Source organism: Lampetra planeri, chromosome 16 (genome assembly GCF_965212315.1).
Source record: "Lampetra planeri chromosome 16, kcLamPlan1.2.h2, whole genome shotgun sequence".
Classification (NCBI taxonomy): Eukaryota; Metazoa; Chordata; class Hyperoartia; order Petromyzontiformes; family Petromyzontidae; genus Lampetra; species Lampetra planeri.
The window spans coordinates 11,585,839-11,605,315 of record NC_136122.1 but is presented as its reverse complement, the minus strand read 5'-3'; the positions used below and the strand labels follow the sequence as shown (position 1 = coordinate 11,605,315).

The 19,477-nt window shown below is 53.7% G+C and overlaps 1 protein-coding gene across 1 annotated transcript in view; it reads left to right on the top strand.

Annotated features, from left to right (window-relative positions):
* The window catches only part of LOC144723053 (uncharacterized), a 72,040-nt gene that overhangs the window by 36,928 nt on the left and 15,635 nt on the right, over positions 1–19,477 (top strand). The window contains exons 3-11 of the mRNA XM_078601595.1: positions 8,266–8,406; positions 9,080–9,480; positions 10,339–10,397; positions 10,639–10,771; positions 11,268–11,414; positions 12,324–12,367; positions 13,118–13,199; positions 13,944–14,087; positions 15,999–16,106. Of these exons, the coding sequence (XP_078457721.1) occupies positions 9,091–9,480; positions 10,339–10,397; positions 10,639–10,771; positions 11,268–11,414; positions 12,324–12,367; positions 13,118–13,199; positions 13,944–14,087; positions 15,999–16,106 (1,107 nt within the window). The 5' untranslated portion in view covers positions 8,266–8,406; positions 9,080–9,090. The remainder of the gene's footprint in view (positions 1–8,265; positions 8,407–9,079; positions 9,481–10,338; positions 10,398–10,638; positions 10,772–11,267; positions 11,415–12,323; positions 12,368–13,117; positions 13,200–13,943; positions 14,088–15,998; positions 16,107–19,477) is intronic.

Below are 19,477 nucleotides of genomic sequence, written 5' to 3'. Positions count from 1 at the left end.
AATGGATTGTTGATAAAGTCCGACCAATGTGCACCGTAGCAGAATAGGCGGAAACTTAAAATATTTCGGACACACGGCCATAGGCATGACGGGGATAACCCCAGAGAAACTGTCGATTGTTTGCTAAAGCGGAGGGCAAAGAGAAGACAAACAGAGAGTAAAGTATTGTGAACGTAACCGGAAGGACGGGAGTAAACCGATGCCATCGCTGTAGCACAACATCACGGGGAGTGGAGTAGCTGCATCATTGGGTTCACAAATACTCAGTCATGAGTAGAACAACAGAGAGTAGAATGACAATGGCAGAGAGAGGGTGTTCCATGTGGTCTCATTTTCGGGCGAGAGTTCAAATTCCTCGCTGCGACGCTTCTCTGCGGGCCGCGTAGCAGCGGCACAATGAGATGAGTGCCCAGTGGCGATGCCTGCTTGGCATGGGCCCTGGGTGCAAGGGATTGAAAGTGCCTGGCCCTGGCGGGGCCCTGGTGGGGCCCTGTTGGTGCCCTGGTGGTGCCCCGGTGGGACCCTGGTGGTGCCCTGGTGGTGCCTTTGTGGGGTCCTCTTTATACCCCAGTGGGGCCCTGATGGGGCCTCTTTTAGTACCCCAGTGGGACCCGGATGGGGCCCTGGTGGGGCCCTGGTGCAGTTGCGCCAACTGCGTGCTTGCTAGCCCACGCCGCTCCAACTAGCTTCCACTATGGCAGTCGGCCCGCGCAAGGCCTCTGGATCAGCACGGTTGGCTACGTATGGTGCGAAAGAAGTTCAACGTACGTATGTATGTGCAAGGCCGCGCGGCGTTGCGTGCAAAAGCCATGGCCAAGATAAACAAAATGCAGACCGCGCAAAACAATAGGTAATATTTCTTCAAACCAAAATATACTCTCGGCAAGCCCGGCTGAGAGCCCGGTCCCCTCGCGAAGAAAATCTTAAATAAACAAATACATAAATAAATCAACGGTACGGTCTGCAGTGTGTCAAGCATTAGCCACTCGTACGCAATGCAAATATACAGGCAAATGTGGCTGCCCCTGCATTGTGATTATAGCTGTCAATGCGGCTACTTTAAGAAGGAGGCATATTTCTCAGCTCTGATGTTGACCGTGCTTACTAAACGCGGTGACTGCCTTCCCAGGCTGACAACCCCGCCTCTGTCCACACAGCGATATAAAAGGGTAACGTCATCGTTAGTTGACCTGCAGGCCGTGTGTGTGTGGGTGGGGTAAAGTGTGGGGTTCTCCCACCTCTTCCAAGACGTCCGGCCAGTCGTGGAAGAGTAGGCCAAGACACCTTTTTTTTTTAGAGAGGCTCGCCCTTGAGCTCCCTCTAGGGATGGCCTTTCCACCAAGAGTCGCATTAGGGCGAGAAATTGCAGTGCTGCACCTTTACCTATTCTGTACCTTCTGAAGAGGACCCTTCTGCGAGCAGTGGCATGAGCAGTGCAATTACACCGCTGCAGCTGTACCCAGTGCGGTGAGTAAGGAACATCGGGCTGAGACTACAGAACTGCATCACGGGAGAGACGCCGTGTTAGTAGAGGATGAAGCCGGGGGCATTTAGAGGCTCTCAGGGCCAGAGAGCAGTTTACTGGCCGTAAATCCACGCGAAAGCTCGCGGATTATAGTTTTCCCCTTCTGTACCACCCGTGAAATCCCGCGGAAGAATGCGCAGAATGTTGGCCGGCCGCACTCTTGTGGGTGCTGCGTGGGGTGTGGCCGCACCTCTCGGGCGACGGGGGTGGTGATGGTGAGGATGGTGGGGAGGGGATGGTGATGGAGCTGGTGATAGTTGTGGTGCGGGGCGGTAGTGTAGCGGGTAGCGCGCCGCGCTACGAACCTGGGGCCCGAGTTCGATTCTCGCTCACGGCCAACAGCAAGTGACGATTATCTGAACCAGTCGTGGGCTTCCCCTAGGTTGACTCGGCCTCAAATATGTACCTGGTATGGTGTATAAACATCGTGACTGGGGATACAAAGACGGACGAGCGTAATGCTGGCCACCCATGCCCTCGTGTGCCGTGCTGGCCTTCATAGGTGCTCGCTAACATCACTTGCCCCAACAGTCTGTTAAGGCTACACGGCGGATCTTTGTCTTTGGTGATGGGGGGGGCGGTGCAGTTTGTGAGCTGTGCCACTACGGACCGCCGTGACACGGGTTTGATTTGTGATCACGGCCAACATCAGTAGCGAGTGATTTCACATCCGGTCCTGGACCTACCCCAAGGTCAGCTCGGCCTTAAATGAGCACCTGGTGTGTTGTGTAAACATCAGCACTGAGGAGGCAGAGATGGCTTTTCGTATTTCTGGCCACACCACAACCCTCATTTGATGTTCAGGACTTAATAGGTGCTCGCTAACTGCCTAGGTAGACTACACGGGGTGTCTTTGTCTTTGGTGGCGTTCATGGTGGTGGTGAGGGTGGTGGTTGTAGAGGTGGTGGTAATTATGGTGCTGGTGGTCACGGGATGTTTTGTGGTGGTGATGGTAATGGTAGCATTGGTGATGGTGGTAATGGTAGTCGTGCTGGTGATGGGACTAGTAATGATGGTGTTGATGGTGATTCTGGTGGTCATGGTGGTATCGGTGGTAAGGAGATCGCTGGCATCACCGACAGTCGCTGTTGAAATTGGTATCGTTGGTGGTGACGCTGGGGTGCCTCGTTGTTTCCGTCGGTATCGGTAGGGTAGTTGTTGCTAGCTGTGGGCTAGGGGAGCGGATGGGACGAGATGCCGGAGCGGAGAGTTTAGCACCGCCTGCCCATGTAAGGCAATGATTTCATGTCTCGCGCAGCCGCAGCATAGCGGGCTTGAGAGCGGCGGCTTGGCTTGCAGAATCGTGTAAACATCGCGCGGCCACGAGGGTGGGGTCGGAGAGGCAGAGGGGGGGGGGCGTTGCGGATGGGCGGGTGGGCCCCCAAGAGGGCCTGTGGCAGAGACGAGAGCACGGCGGCTGTGTTGAATTCGGGCGGAGGTGAAGACAAAGGTGGAAGGAGGAGGATGGGGATGTGATGCGAGTGGGAGGGGGAGAGAGAGTGCAGATTCTGGGATTGATTGTGGTCAGGAATTGGGATGGGTTTTTGGGGACAATAAGCCACTTCTTTATATGTATTACCGTCAACCAGTTTCTATTCACTTTTGGATGAAAGCATCGGTGGCCAGAAGGTAATGGCAATGGATTATTGAATCCATCTGTGTGGCAATTTGACGTTGTTTGCATGAGTTTTATCCAGTTTCTACCAATATGATGAAGCCAAGCAACTTCCCAACGTAGCAGAACCCTCACGAAGAAGAGTAGTTGGCGTCAGGCTTTCCTGGATTCAGGGCATTACGATTGTCATGATCGTGCCAAACAAATTACTGATGACGACAGCGACACAGCTGGAAACGGGAAAGACAGAAACGCAAACTTTTCGTTTTAATATTTTACATTTGTATCAAAGACGAGGTCCCTGAGCAAGCCATGCCAGTCATCATCGCGTCTTCAAAGAGATTATTTTGACTGCAGAATATGACAATTTTTGCCGCTAAACCAAGTTCACAGTTTTGGGCAGTTCTAGTTATGCGTGTGTCTGTGGGAAACTACAGGACAGCATTGGTAGGGAACACCTCCTATCCGCGACCCTATTATTCGCACGAGCTGTGGGGTCCATGAAAACTCAAATTATCCACACCCAGATTCCTTCTTTTATCTGCAATTATCTGCAGATTTTCCCATCACGATGTACGGTGTGAAAGAAGTTCAACATACAAAAACCCTCCACTATAGCATTAACAGACTGTTGGGGCAAGTGCTTTTAGCGAGCATCGGTGAATGCCAGAACAGCGCACGAAGGGGTGGGTGGCCAGCACCTCCCCCGGCCGCCTTTGTCATCTGAGCGGCCACGTTTGTACACATCGCACCAGGTACTCATTTGAGGCTGAGTCAACCTATGGGACGCCCAGGACCGGTTCAGATAATTGTCGCTGGTGTTGGCCGTCAGCGGGAATAGAACTCGGGTCATCGGGTTTGTAGCACGGCGTGCCAACCACTACACGACCGCTCCCCACTCCACTCTCCCCGCTGGCCGCTGTGAAAGCAGACGCAGCCGCTCCGCCAAGCAGCGGCGAGGCCCTCGCGAAGCCTCCCTCCCGATCCTCACCTCTCCTGACCTTTTGGTTCCATGTATCCGTTACTTTTCCATCCCTTTCCTCTATTCTCCCACTCCTTCCCTTCTTTCTTTTTTCCCAGACGCACGCAGACAGCTGCCGTAAAATGCATATCTGGAACCCGAGGCTGATGTAAATATTAATGATAAAAAAAAATGTCTCACAACGTTTGTCATTTTCAGACAGGGTGCCTCAATGCGAGCCCTAACCCTGACACAACATATGGCTCAAGATGGGCGACCAGAACACATTTTTTTCCCTTCAAATCTTCGGCAATAAATTATAAGGTTGCCTGTTTAGCGTTTAAAGAGTGAGGGGGAATATATTGCGCTGCAATCGGGGCGTGCTTCTGGGAAGGAATGCGCAAGTACAGTATTGTATATTTTAGTGTCGGCTGGTAGATACACTTCCCTTGCAGAGGAATTCTCTCTCTCGCTCGCTCACTTGCTCGTGTTTTAAGAGAAAATTCCTTCAGGGAACAAAAGAATGTGGCCTTGTGGGAAGCGTGAAAGCTGCGGGGAGGATAATGGAGGCTTTTGCCGACTTCACAATTCACGAATTCTCCCTCCGTTTCCTCCTCCCCTGATGTACAAAGTAAATCTTCTGTTGGGTGCACGTGCTGTGTGTTAATGCTTGTGCATGCAGATGTGTGCATGTGTGTGTGTACATGTCTTTGTGTCTGTGTTGCGGGGAGCGGTGGTTAGCGCTACGCTGCGCTACGAAACCGATGACCCAATTTCAATTCCAGTTCACGGCCACCAGCACCAGTGACGAGTATCTGAACCGGGCATGGGCCTCTCCTAGGTCGACTCAGCCTCAAATGATTACCTGGGGCAGTGTATAAACATCGCCACCAGGGAGACAAAGGCGGTCGGGCATGGTGCTGTCCACCCCACCCCCTTGTGTGACGAGCCGGCCTTCATAGTTGCTTGCGAAAAGCACTTGCCCCAGCAGTCTGTTAAGGCTACACGGGGATCTTTGTCTATCTTTGTCCGTGTGCGAGGGAAATAAATAAATAATCCCTCATACATTTCTGGAAATGACCGCTCTGTCATCGCCCAACATGTCGCCTATTAAATATTTATTGTGTATTTTTTAAATTATTATTTTAGGTAGTGCTATTTGATGAGACTGTTACTTTTTTGAGCTTGTGCATCACTGTTAGTACAGTATCTCAAATGTAGTGTGTGTGTGTGCAGTATCATTTTCCGTGGCCTAAACGCGTGCCTGGCCTACACCAACACCGTGGTGACGTTACCACAACTTAATCGCGAATGGTGGTGGTGGTTGTTGTGCGTCGGAGACGGTGGTGCAATGATGTATGCACTGCACTGCCATGAACCCCGGTGAACTGCGTTTGATTTCTGGGCACGGCTAGCGTCAGTAGGAAGCGGCGACTTAACCGGTCTTGGACGTCGCCTCGGTGAGACTCGGCCTGAATTGACACACCTGTGCCCCCCGGGTTCAGAATCTCCTCGTATAAAAAATAATAAACCAAACATCCCAGCCTTGAGCCTTGTGGTGTTGGTCTCGTGTCGAGGGCACCTCCACAAACCGACGCACCCTGAGCACGAGTGTCCTCCACGTAAATCTTCACGTTCGTCCAGCGGACAAAAAAAAACATCTCTTGAAGGCAAGACGACCTTTGTGTATGGCGGGGGTTACAGGTCCGCACGTGGATCACGTGCGTGAGATCTACCGCCACACGTCCCCGGGCTAGACGGGCGACGATTATTCACTAACCCTTTGAGATTCGATCGACTGCCGCGATTACGGAGAGAAAAACATCACCGTTGCGTAAACATCAGCACGGTACCAGCTACACTGCCACTCTGCGTGCCTTCAGTAGATGCTCACAACCAGCACTCACCCCCAGCTGCCTGAAGTGGTCCAAGCACTGCACTCGGCCACCGATGAGGAAATGTGTTGTACTTTTCACAGCGTGGAGGTGACACCTGGCGTTAGCACTAGGGGGACAAAGGTGGTCAGGCATGAGTGCAGCACAAGCGAGGATGACGTGGGCCAGCAGACCTGCAGGCCCACGTAATCCCCTCTTGTGCTGCACTGCCCTGAATAGGTGCGTGCTAACACTCGCCCCAACAGTCTATACGGCGACACGGTGGGGCTGTGTCTCTGTACGTGTACGGGTCTAAGGCATACCACGGTTGAAACTCAAAACTGATCTATCGGCCAGAACATATTTAATGTGTTCTGCTCGAGTTAAACCAACAGAGCATTTTATTTGATTTATTTTAAGAGCGAGTGCAAGATATGGCAGGGACGCAGTAATAAGAGAGCCGCTGTACAGGACGATTGATGGCCATGATGAACAAGCAACGATACTAATTACATTGAGAGGCGAAACGCCTCTTAACCGAGTCTCGATTATCCGCACATCCTATTATCCGCAAACCTTCCTACTATCCGTGCGCAACGCTCTTCCTTTTGTCCGAGCCATCGTGCGGGTAAGAGGAAGCCCTTCGAGAACACCATCAGAATTAACTTTCGTCACTGGGTCACCGTCGTTTTGAGCGCGAGTTGAACGTTCGTATTTGTTTGAGATCGGTGACCGGGAGCCATGGCCCTGGGGCTATTATTCGCAATCGTCCATTGGCGCAGGAGGATATAGCCGCGTCTTCCCCCAGCGATGGCCGGATGAGGTTTGAGCCCAGTCCGTCGTTGACTGATGCCGGGTTACGCTGCCCGTGAGTCACGGGGGGATGAAGGAAATGTCGGCTGAGCAGCTGACGCGATCCCAGCGAGGGGGGGGCGGTGGGGGGCAGTGAACTCCGCGACGGAGCGGTGGGCTCCGGGGTGGGTGTAATCGTCACATGATTACGTTTCCGCAGCGTGCCAAGTTATAATAAGACGCTAATAAGCACGTCTCCATCACCCCCCCCCGCCCGCGGCCGCCCCCTACGAAACCCCCCCCCCCCCCACAAGGCTACTGGCTCCGGTAATGTCGATGGTGCGAGCCAAAAGCGTTACCGGTTTACCAGTTTGCGAGTGTTCATTTTTTTACGGTTTTTTTTCGGGGCAAATTTGTAATAATAGCAGCTGCAGTTGTGAGTACCATTATCGAGCCCGCAATGTAAAGAAACATCTCAGCGCAGTTTTTTAAGCCTAGACGACCCCCTAATGGCAGCTTGTTCACCATATCAAGACGAGTAGAATATTTATATTAAAAAGAAAATACATCTTTTAGCTATTTTGTGATTATGCGACGAGGAACCAAATGTGTATATGTGTCCAAACGAATGCTGGAACTGGTGGCACAATGAATAGCGCATTGCACTTTGGTAAAGGAGAAGGGTTCAGATATCCCTCACCACTGCTGTCAGCCTGGCTGGGAATCGAACCCAGGCTTGTCGGGATCGGACCGCAGTGCGCTCGCCACTGCACTGCCGCTCCCTGTTCACAACAACAGCAATGACCATCGATTGACTGCTAAGTGGTGGTGACGTCCCCACGGTGCTTCTTGCCATGCTAGGTACAGCGAGGCCATGCGAAATGGGCCCACTCGCGCACGATGTGCACGTTACGCGCGCACTCGGGATGAATCGGAAAAAATCTAAATTTTATCCTAGACACGAAATTGTGCATTGGTCCGAAAAGCGTGACATCACGTGAAGTCACATCACTCTCGTGACATCACTTTCCCTTTACTCTTCCTGCCAATAGTGATGTCACGCAGCGTCAAGTGACGTCTCTTTAACCTGCACGGAGACATTATAAATGCGTACAGAATGATCCTTTGAAGCCAAACATCAGAAATGTTTGATATAATTAAAAAACGTATCGCTAACGTGCGCGCACATGCACACAAAGACAAAAATACCCCTTATAGTCTTAACGGATTGTTGAGGCGAGTGCTTTTAGAGCTCACCTATGAAGCCCTGCACGGTACACGAGAGGGGGTGTGTGGCCAGCACCACGCCCGTCCGCCTTTGTCTCCCCAGTGGAGATTTTTTTACACACCCGCACCAGGTTACTCATTAGAGGCTGAGTCGACCTAGGGGAGACCCAGCACCGGTTCAGATAATCGTCATCATGCGTGCCCACACACACGCGCACATTAACACACGACGCGTTGACCTAAATCTCTCCGTTCCTCCCCCACCGTGCAGGATGATCAACCTGCGCAGCTGCGAGGACGAGGAGGAGGCGGCCACGGAGCGGCGGCGCCGCGCGCGCGAGGAGCGCCTCCGCTCGGGCACCGCCCCCGCCGCCCAGGAGACGCCCGGCGACGCGCCCGTCAACAACGTCAGGTGGTGCCCGCCGCTCTCCCACAATCCCCCGCAGCAGTTCCCCCACCCCCCCCCCCACAATTCTCACCGACTCCACAATGCTCCCAGTCACGCTCGCGGTGTGTGATGATGGCGGTGGCTGTGATGGCGGTGGTGGTGATGGTGATGATGATGTTGGTACTCAATTGGATTCGAACTTTGAGCGCGCGTCATGCTCAAAAGTTCGATGCTCGCGTTGGTGGTCGTTGTGGTGCCGATGACGACGGCGGCGGCGGTTGCGACAATGACAGTGATGATGATGATGACGGTGGTGGTTGTGACAATGACAGTGATGATGATGATGACGGTGGTGGTTGTGACAATGACAGTGATGATGATGATGACGGTGGTGGTTGTGACAATGACAGTGATGATGATGATGATGGTGGTGGTTGTGACAATGACAGTGATTATGATGATGACGGTGGTGGTTGTGACAATGACAGTGATGATGATGATGACGGCGGCGGTTTGTGACAATGACAGTGATGATGATGATGATGATGACGGTGGTGGTTGTGACAATGACAGTGATGATGATGATGACGGCGGCGGTTGCGACAATGACAGTGATCATGATGATGACGGCGGCGGTTGCGACAATGACAGTGATGATGATGATGACGGTGGTGGTTGACTCCGGGGGACGATGCAGGCAGGAGACGAATGCGAAGATCGACGGCCGTGGCGGCGGCGGGTGGCGGCGGCGGCGATGACGACGGCGACGAGGCCGAGCACGCCGAGCGTCTGCGTCGTCGCGAGGAGCGGCGTCAGAAGCGCCAGCAGCAGCAGCCGGAGGAAGAGGAGGAGGAGGAAGCGGCGGCGGCGGCAGCGGCGGCGGCGGCGCGGGAGGAGGAGGCCGAGCGCGAGCGGGAACGGGAGGAGAGGGAGCGCGAGCGGGAACGGGAGAAGGTGAGGGAGCGGGAGAGGAGGGAGCAGGAGCTGGAGCTGCAGCGCCAGCGGGAGGAGGAGGAGGAGGAGCGGCGTGAGATGGAGAGACGCCTCCGCCAAGAGGAGGAGGAGGAGGAGCGGAAGAAGGCCCTGGAGGATGAGAAGGTGGGCAAAGATCCTCACACGTGGCGGTGTCGAGGTTTGAGACCGGTTTAAAGACGCGCCCTTGGGTTCCTAACGCCCGCCCGCTCCCAGTGGGTGCGTAAAACAACGCGCCGCCGATTGCCTCCGTACGTCCGTCTTAAGATGCGGTCGCACTTGGACGACGCCGTATCGTTGCGTATTCGCTTGCTCTGGAAGGTAGAGATCGACTCAAAAGGGGCGCGAGAAAGGAAACAAATTGGCAGGAAGGCAGAAGCAGCCAAGCGGTGAGCTGGCACCAGGAATCGCCCAAGCTCTGCGTTCCTCTGTACATGAAAATATTCCCGGGCAATTAATGGGTGCTTACGTGCGAGAGGGAACGGGAGTACCTGGAGAAAATTCACGCGTGCGAGGGGGGAACACTCTATCCCACACAGAGTGCGCAGGTGGAGTCCACATTTTTTACTGTACCGCCTTTCACCTGGCGAGCTAAAGGGGTTACGGCTCCTCCTCGACGCTCGCTGGAAGGGAGTTTTGCAACACCTGTGTGGTGGTCGACCAATTAATTAGCCAGCTAACCCGCAAATATGCTTTTAGTAGGAATCTGTGCGTCTGTAAAAGCCAAAAACATAGATTACAATGGAAATTCTTGTAAAAAATGTAAAAGCCAATATAATTATTTTTTCGCTTATGACCGTAAACGTGGTAGAGGCGCATCCGTTCAATTTATTGTCCACGCCACTGCTAGTGGAAGAGCCTCTATTAGAGAGATCGACAGAGAAAGAGAGCCCCTTCAGAAGGTATGTTTGGCCTACTCTTCCACGTAACCTATTATGATTGTGAACTCATTGTCATTATTATCGTTGTATTGTTTTCATACAGGAGGAGGATGATTACGATGAGAAAAAAGATGAAGACAGCCGCTCATGGGGGAAGTCGAGGTGGGATTGTTATCATCTTTGGTTATCTCACCGAACATCTCTGGTTATCTCACCAAACCACCCCTCTTCTTCCCACCATGGGAGAGTTCTGCACGTATCACTCCTGCGATAGTAACGTTTCCTCCATTCATCCGCTCACGATACACGCATGTAACTCGTGCCGTTGCACACACACACACACACACGCGCGCGTGCCGTGTCTCCCCCGTACCCTCGTCTCACCGATGTCGCCCCCCCACAGCCGTGCCAACGGGCGCTCGCGGGGCCTGGGTGACGACGACGATGACGACGACGAAGCGGACGACGACGAGGAGGAAGAGCGACGGAGGCAGCAGCAGCAGGAGGAGGAAGAGGAGAGAGCTGCACGAGAGGAGGTCGGTCTCAAGTTCTACCCGAGGCCGGCGGACGGTCACGTGAAATGCATTGAGGAGAAACATTTCCTCTTGGCTTACGCTGGATTTATAAAAGACGTTAAGGGAGATTTTCACTTCAAACTAAACTATTTTTAAATTTTACCAGGAAAGACCCACTGAGCTATACAGCTCTTTTTGAGAAGCTACCTGGCCACACAACTATGCCACTGCGATGTCCCGCGACTGATGCCACTGCCGACGGTCTTGGGCTGTGGTCGTCCCGGTAACGTAGCTGCTTCGCTCGATGGGGCCTCGCCGGCTGAAATAAACCGGTCGCCCCGTCCCAAGTTTCCCACCCCTTCCGGGCTCCTGCAGCCCACGGGCCCTGGCGTTGCGATTGCACCGCCTGCGCACCCGGTAGCCACGCCGCTAGCCCTGCCCGACGGCATCGGCCGTGGATTGCGCGGACGCCAACCCGCGGCCCCGTCGTCGCCCGTGGGTTTTTTGTCGCGCGCAGGAGGAGAATAAGCAGAGAAGGCGCGAGGAGGCCGAGCGGCAGAGGTTGGCGGACGACAAGCGGCGGAAGATATCGGCGCTCGCCGAGACGTCTCCCGGCGATGCGGACGAGTCGTTCGGCGGCCTCCTGCCCCGTGCCAGCGGAAAGGTGAGTGAGTAGCGAGCGCCTGTCATGCGCGACGGGCCGGTGGAGGCAGGGAAGTGCCGTGACGGCCGCCCGCCCGCCTGTGACCCTGCACCTACTGTCGGGGCGGTATCTTTGCATTGTTGTAGGTCGAGTTGACCTAGGGGCGGCACACGCTGGATAGAGATGTTCACTGCACGATAGGGCCGAGTGACGTGGCCGCTCTTGCCGGTCTTGAATCGGTCTCGCCGATAATTAATTTGTATCATGTCAACGTTTCCCAACGATGCCCATAGGGTTCTCTAGCTCCCTACATTCCACATTGCCTCTGCATACGCACGCACGCACGTGTGCAGCCCTTGTTATTCCACTGCTGCATGAGGAGCTCACCACACCGCATGGGGTCACAGGGGTTATTGACCATACTTCACCACGGTGGTCAGCACAGGTTGGTGAAGGCTGGGGGTCTCGGTACTAAGATATATATCTAGCCTGTATACATAGGTCGTGCCAGACGCGGTGTATTCTCTCCGGGATAATTTAGCATTCCGTGTCTAAACCATTGGAGCCTTTTCGTCTGAGAGGTCGTTTATTTTTTTCACGTCCCAAGTTATTTTATTTCTTCATTCCACAATTTTTTTGAACCGTGATACACACTCAGCAACATTCTCATGAGTGTGGGTGGCTAGCAACCACGGCTGGTGTCCTTCGTCTCCCCAGTGGCGATATTTACACACCGCACCAGGTACTCATTTGAGGCCGAGTCGATTTAGGGGGGGGGCCAGGACCGGTTCAGATAGTCGTCACTGGTGTTAGCTGCGAGCGGGAATCGAACTCGGGTCGCCGGGTTCACAGCGCGGCGCACTAACCGCGACGATGCCGCTCCCCACGCGTAGCGACGAACTAACCGTGTGGAACGTGTCCGCCCAACAGCTAAGCGAGATGACCGAGTCTCTGAGCCGCTCGGTGCAAAGGAGGTGAGTGGAACGAGCACCTGGGCTTTCACGCCTTAGCGGTGGGAACCGCACACATGAGCGCTTATAATTAGTGCCAAAAGATAATTTTGTCATTTTATATAGCGTCTTTCATGCCAATAGTGTCCCGCAACGTCGTACGTTAATTTTATATAAGGACCTAATCCCATATACGCAGTTGGCTACGCACGGCGTGAAAGAAGTCCAACACACACGCACATTCCGAGCAAATGGAAACCCCTACTACCAAGGAAAATGTAAAATTAATAAACAAATAAAAAATTGCACCAAAACGAAAAGCACAAACAACAACAAAAAGCGATCAAAATAAATAAATTAGTCCATTAGGTCACATCACAAACAACAGCAGTCAAGGAACAACCATCTTTTAAATCCACAGCTTTGGGGTTGTTTGAGCAGACTTTACCACTTTATTATGATGATGATGAGTAAAGAACCCATTGCCCTACAACGGAAAATTAAAGGCAGCTATCATGTGCAAGTTCTTTTCACAATCCTCCCCTACGTGGGGCACTGAAAGCAATCTGCCTGTGATGTAATCAAATGGCGAGATAATATGTGCGCAAATATATTTTAAATGTATCTTCGCCTTGGAGATGGAGCAATTAAATGAGCTTGTGCGCAGGTGCTGGATGGATCGTGATATCGCAGCGCTTGCCAGCAGTGGATCGATCATGACCGACGGCGGCTACGATGATGTTGACTGTGACCGCCCGTGTACTCGTTCCCCAGCGGGAGTCTCAAGGCCAAGCAGCCGCAGCTCGAGATTTGCAAAATCGACAGCAAACTGGAGCTGTACACTTCGGCCGCCGAGGTGGGCAGCGCGACGATCCGCCCCTCCCAACCGGCCCCACCCAGCGAGTCCATGAGTTGTCACACGATTCAATCCCAAGATTGATATATATGTATTTTAAAAAATGCTGTTCCGTTTTTACAGTCTCGTTTGTATTGTGAGGTTTCTCGGGGTTTTCTTGTTGCTGTTCAATCTTTCTTGTTTGCTGCGTTGATGGCCGGGCGTGGCGATGGCCACCCACCCCCCTCGTTGTGCCTTGCCGGCCTTCATAGGTGCTATTCGCTAACAGCACTTGCCCCAACAGTCTGTTAAGGCCATACGGGGAATATTTGTCTTTCTGTACACAGGCACGTGACTGCGTATGAAATTATGCACGTGTGCATTGTTTATGCAGCCCGCATGTATTGTGTTTACGTGCCTATAATGTGTGCATTGTGAGGAGCGGTCGTGTGGCCGTTAGCGCACTGCGCTACAAACCCAGCTAGTCCGATTCCGTTCACAGCCAACATCGGTGACGAACATCCGAACCCGTACCCGGGCCTCGACTATGTCAACTCAGCCTTAAACGAGCACCTGGTGCGGTGTATAACCACATCAGCATTGGGGAGACAAAGGCAGCCGGGGCGTGGTGCTCGCCACCTTCGTGCGCCGTGTCGGCCTTCGTAGCTGCTGCTCGCGAACGGCACTTGCCCCAACAGTTCTTCTAAATGATACGCGCGGGTGGTGGGGGGGGAATCGTTGTGTTTGTTGCGTGCGCGTGGGCAGAGCGCGGCAAAGGCAGCGAAGCCGCCTAAGCAGGGCGTCCCCGACCTGCCCGTCGCCGTGGACACCATCGCCAACAAGAAGAACATGTGGGAGACGGGCGACGTCTACAGCGGCGTGGCCGCCCCAAAGGGGTCCTCCAACAAGGTGGGGGGCCCCCTCCACCGACAGGACGTGCACTTCCAGGGGCTGCACCTTTACAGCCTTTCCCGGCCCAGTGGCTCAGCGGTTATATCGGTGTTTTTCAACTTATTTTCAGAGGGCGTGAGGTGGTGGAGGCCACTTTCGCCGATAAGACATCATCGGTGCGAGGGCTGCCACACATTTGAAACGTTGTTGGGTTTGACAGCAGCACGATGATGATGGGGGGTGTTTTCACTCTTTGTGTGTTGTCGGGGGCCACGCTAAAGGCCACCAGGGGCTGCCAGTGACCTACGGGCCTTGCAGTGGAGAACATTGCGTTAGAGGGAGCGATTGTGCAGTCGGAAGGTAGAGATGGCGATGGTGGTAATTGAGGAGGTAATGGTTCGATATATTTCAGTCCATCATGAAAACTCACCTATTTAAACTGGTCTTTACCCCCTAGTTCTGGCCACTTCCCCTGCAGGTCCTGTTTATTTCCTGGTTTAGATACACGGGGCGTGCATTGGGAATCTACGAATGAAATGCGCCTTACAAATGGAAATTATTATTTTGACATGTTGTGGTGTTGGTTGTAAATGAGATGTCAATGGTGGTATTGAACGAGGTGATGTTAACAGCTTTTAAATCCAGAACGTGATGATGATGGTGCTACACGTTGCAGCGTTGGTTGCGGTGAGATTCTATGGCAAGAATCGAGACGTAACGGTGATGGTGATAGATGTTGTGCCGTTGGCTGTGGTGGCGTTAACTTTGATAGTTTTAAATCGAGACGTAACGGTGATAGATGTTGTGCCGTTGGCTCTTGTGGAGTTAACTTTGATAGTTTTAAATCAGGACGCAGCGGTGATAGATGTTGCGGCATTGGGTGATCGCGACCGACACAGAACAGAGCACCGAGGCAGCGTCCGCTGTTACCCTCTCACAACGACGTCTTGTTACAACTGTCCCACATCCGCCTACAAAGGCTACAACGCTCGCCTTTATTGCCCGAGACCACTCAGCAAATTCTCGAAAATTACCGTGCGGTTTTTCTCCGAGACCCTCCTGTTAGGGGAGTCAGTTGAGGAATGCTCCGTGCTATTTATTTATTTATTTCTCCCCCCTCCCCAAAAACTCCAAACCACATGCTTTCCCTCTTTCCTGCCTTTCATTCTCAGACCCCCCCCCCCAAAATGTCTCACGATCTCCCTTTTCCACTTGGGCCAGATGTTTGTCTGAACGGAGCTGCCTGCATCGGTGGGGAGGGGGGGGGCAGAGGGGGGTCACTGCCATTCCTCGATATAGATATATATATATTTTTTGAAAAGTTAAATAACGTTTTGCCAGGGTGGGGGGAGGTGGGGATTTACGTATCACAAGTCGTGTTATTGGCGCCGTTCAGAATGCTCACACGAGCGGTGCTGCGTCACTCCCCGTGTTCGAGGGCGACCCGTGGAAGGAGATAACCCAGAACTACTTCGGAGGGCACACACGTTTCCCGGACAACCTGCTACGCGGAGAAATGTTTTTGTTTGCACGACAATCATGCTATTTGATGTTTAATCCTCAGCGCTGCAACGTTGTCAGGCGAAGTGAAACAAATGTAAATGCGACGTTTTGTTCTTGTGACTGGTTTGATAAGATCAACTCTATACTAAAAAAAACTATCCCATGACCTTCTGACGGTCAACTCCGGCTCCAGTGAAACCACACTCATTTTTGATCGCTATTATTTCATTAGATTTTGTTATTCACGTCCACCGCCACCATCATCATCACGACCGCCACACCACGACACCCATCGGCGCCACCACCACCTCCCTTCACTGCCGCCAACGCCACCGCGACCCCCCACAACAACCGTCATCGGCGCCAGCTCCTCAATCGCCGTCGTCCCGTAACGTCCACCTCGTCCGCCGGTGTCTCTGCCCGCAGGAGCTGGCGGTCATCAAGGTGGGCGTGGCCAACCGCATCAGCCAGTGGGGCACCAAGTCGCCCGACGTGGCCGACAGCAAGGTCCCGGCTCAGCCCGCGAAGCCCACGGTAATGCGGCGGTGGCGGCAACAACAACAACATCGGCTTCATTGTCTCCTGCATCCTCGCCTTGATTTTCTCAACTCTCTCTCCTCTATCCTCTCCTACATTCTATCCTACATTCTCTCTACTCTCTCCTGGATTATCTCCTCCATTCCCTCTATTCTCCATTGTCTCCACTCCCTGCGACTCTCGCTGCTCTCTCATCGACTTGCTGTTTTCGCTCTGAAACTTTCTCCATCCCCTCCGTGATTATTTCCGCTCTCTCGCCCGATCCCGGCCGCGCGTTGTTGCATGTCGGAGCTGAAGCTGTGACCGCTGACACGTCAATAGGGGGTGGGGGTTAGGGAGGGGGTGCTGCCTGTCCAAACAACACGACGCATAGCTCTTCACTCGAGCTGGGCTGTAATCCTGTGATTGACGTCCTCCATTACTCGACCATGATGGGCAGGGCTTCGTGACATCATCGGCACCGTCAGCCGCTCATGTTGGGCATGACTCCTGTGGGGGGGTTTTCCCCACTTCGCTAGGCAGTATATTTGGGTTCCAGACACTATTTCTAAAGGCGTACAGAATAATCGCCCACTGAGTAGGGGGACGCGGCGATCGCGCTTGGCTCATCAATCAAGCGGCCGAGTCGGCCAGCGGGCCCATCTCTACACGTTTACAGCAGCGGTAGACGTCGCATCTTTGGCGATCTACAAAATGGCAACGATCATCACGGCTTGATTGGAACGTCAAGAAGCAGAGGATTCAATTGTGACGTTTAGAGGCTTGTTCAGCGTGCGTGCTGCGGCCTCGGCTGAAACCCTTCGAAGAGATCCATTTGCGCTCCGTGTCTGGGAACACTGCCACGGTCTCGCAGCGTGACAGCCGGGCACGTGACAGCCACATGTAGCAGCCAGATGACAGGTGACAGTCAATGCACAAGCCTACCCTCCCCCCTCCCTGTGCTTTTATGAGCTTATTCGTTTGTACGTTTCTGTTCCTCTCCGCTTCAGTGATTCGAATTATGATTTTCTTTGTTTTTTCTTTGTTCCTCAGCTGATCTGTGGCTCTCTCTCTCTCTCCGACGACTGCCCCGCTCTCACTTTTAGACGCCGCCTCTTTTCTGCCTCCTCTTGAGCAGCTCTGTGCTCGGCACTCTGTCGCTGCCAGGTAAAACTCGCGAACCCCCCCCCCCCCCTGCCCTCCCCTGGAGGCTCCCGGCACGCTTTGCTTTTTATTGACCTCGCATGGACTGGCTCGGGAGCACGACCGTCGTTTTAATTTTGTCAAGGCATGCGACGCCCGCGCGCACGCACGCACAAACACAAAAAAGAAAGATGCCCCCCCCCCCCCCGTATATCCTTAACAGACTGTTGGGACAAGTGCTGTTAGCGAGCACCTAATGAAGGCCGGCATGGCACACGAGGGAGTGGGTGGCCACGCCTGGCCGCTGTTGTCTCCCTCGTGGCGATGTTGACACATTGCACCAGGTACTCATTTGAGGCTCAGTCGCCCAGGTGGAGGCCCAGGACCGGTTCAGAAAATCGTCACTGATGTTGGCCGTGAGCGGGAATTTAATTCCGGACTCTGGGTTCGTAGCGCAGCACGCTAACCGCTACACTATCGTTCCCCACAAATGCACCCACACACCCCCAGAAAGCGTGACAATTTTTAAGTAAAAGGAAAATAATTCCAAAGCCGTTTCTGAAAGTAGTTGAGCATGGGAGCTGTGCTCATCACCCACTTACGGCCGCCAATGGTGGAAGTTAGGGATTTACACGGCTGGGGCCGAGTCTATGCGGTGGACAACCACTGCTGAATCCCACAAAGCGGTTCTTATCTTTGTCTGTCAATGCTACAAAAATATCCGCAAAAGAATTCCCCTTTCCAAGATCCTCGTTTGTTTATTTGGGGGTGGGGGGGGAGGGGGGTTGGGGTCGAGGGGGGAGGGCATGACCTGACCCGGAGAATGGGAAAAAAAAAACTATTCGAACGGAGATAACGAACAGATCGGTGACCACCACCTCACTGCCATCTGCGAGCGACAAAGCAATCGATTTTGAGCGAATATTGGCCCAGCAAATGTGGCGCACGTTGGACCAACGTCCGGCCAACGTTGGTCAAACGGTTCCAACCGTATGTCAACCCCGGCCCCAACGTTGGCACGTTTACTGGGAGACAAGGCCTGCAACGGTGCGTGTTCGGACAAGGTGAAGAGAGAGGGAGTCGAGAGAGAGAGGGGGGTGATTTAATTACGTTCATCATCCATCCGGCGAATGGACGACCGACCGCCGCGAGAAAAAATAAATAAATATCACGGGAGCATCGCGACGTCTCTGATGAACCAGATCTCTCAAAAGATGCACTCGCTCGCTCGCGTGCGTGGACGTGTGCGCGCGCGCTCGACGATAAGCGTGCCAGTGTGCTTACGTGCACGCAATTACACACAAGCGCCTGGGGGTGGAGCGGTGGGGGAGGTAGGGAGTGGGGGGGGGGCATGGGGGGGGGGGTGAGTAATTGAGGCTGTACGAGTGGGGGTTGGCCACGCACACTCGGGTTTGTTTATCCAGTGCGTTCAATGCACTCGCTGCGGTCAACCCTATTTGTGAGAGTTTCGTTCCCAAAGCTTCACCCTGCCCGCCCACCCTTCTCCTCCTCCTCCTCCATCTCCTCGCCCCCTTAGCCCCCTCCTCTCAGCCTCCCAAATCCTCAAGGCGCCTCCCACCCGAGCACCCCGCGTGACCCCACATCTGGAAGACCCTGGCCCTTGCATGCTCGCCCACCCACCCACCTCCGACTCATCGTTTTTTTTGTTCTTCGTTGAGAGCACGGCTAGAATCGTTTCGAGGTCATGTGCTCCGTGCTGTCGGTATGTAGAGCTAAGCGGTGCAATGTTGCGCTGCGGTTAGAGCGCGGTGGTGAATGGGGTGGTTAGAGAGCGGCGGTGAGCGGGGGTGGTTAGAGAGCGGTGGTGAGCGGAGAGATTAGAGAGCAGTGGTGAGTAGGGGGGTTAGCGAGCTGTGGTGATTAGGGAGTAGGTTTCTGCTTCGAAGTTAACTTCCAAAGCGTTCAGATAAAGAAATGGAGCGTTTCTCTATCTGTTGCCGTCAGGGTGTTATTACCAATTCCCTCTAGACAATGGACTGATAGACCAGCCTCTCACGATGTCTTCAGACAATGGACCGATATATATTGCAGCCTTCACACCTGCTTGGCGTTTCAGTCTGACGGGGTCTGTCGACGATAATTGACCCACAGCCCGGCCTCCGGTAGGATCGTGAGACGCTCGGCCGACAAAACCCGCAGCCTCCGGCAGGATCATGAGACGCAGCCTCCGTGTGATGCGGCCCCTCGGTTGAGTCGACCCAGAGGCTGACCGGAGTGCCCCTGGT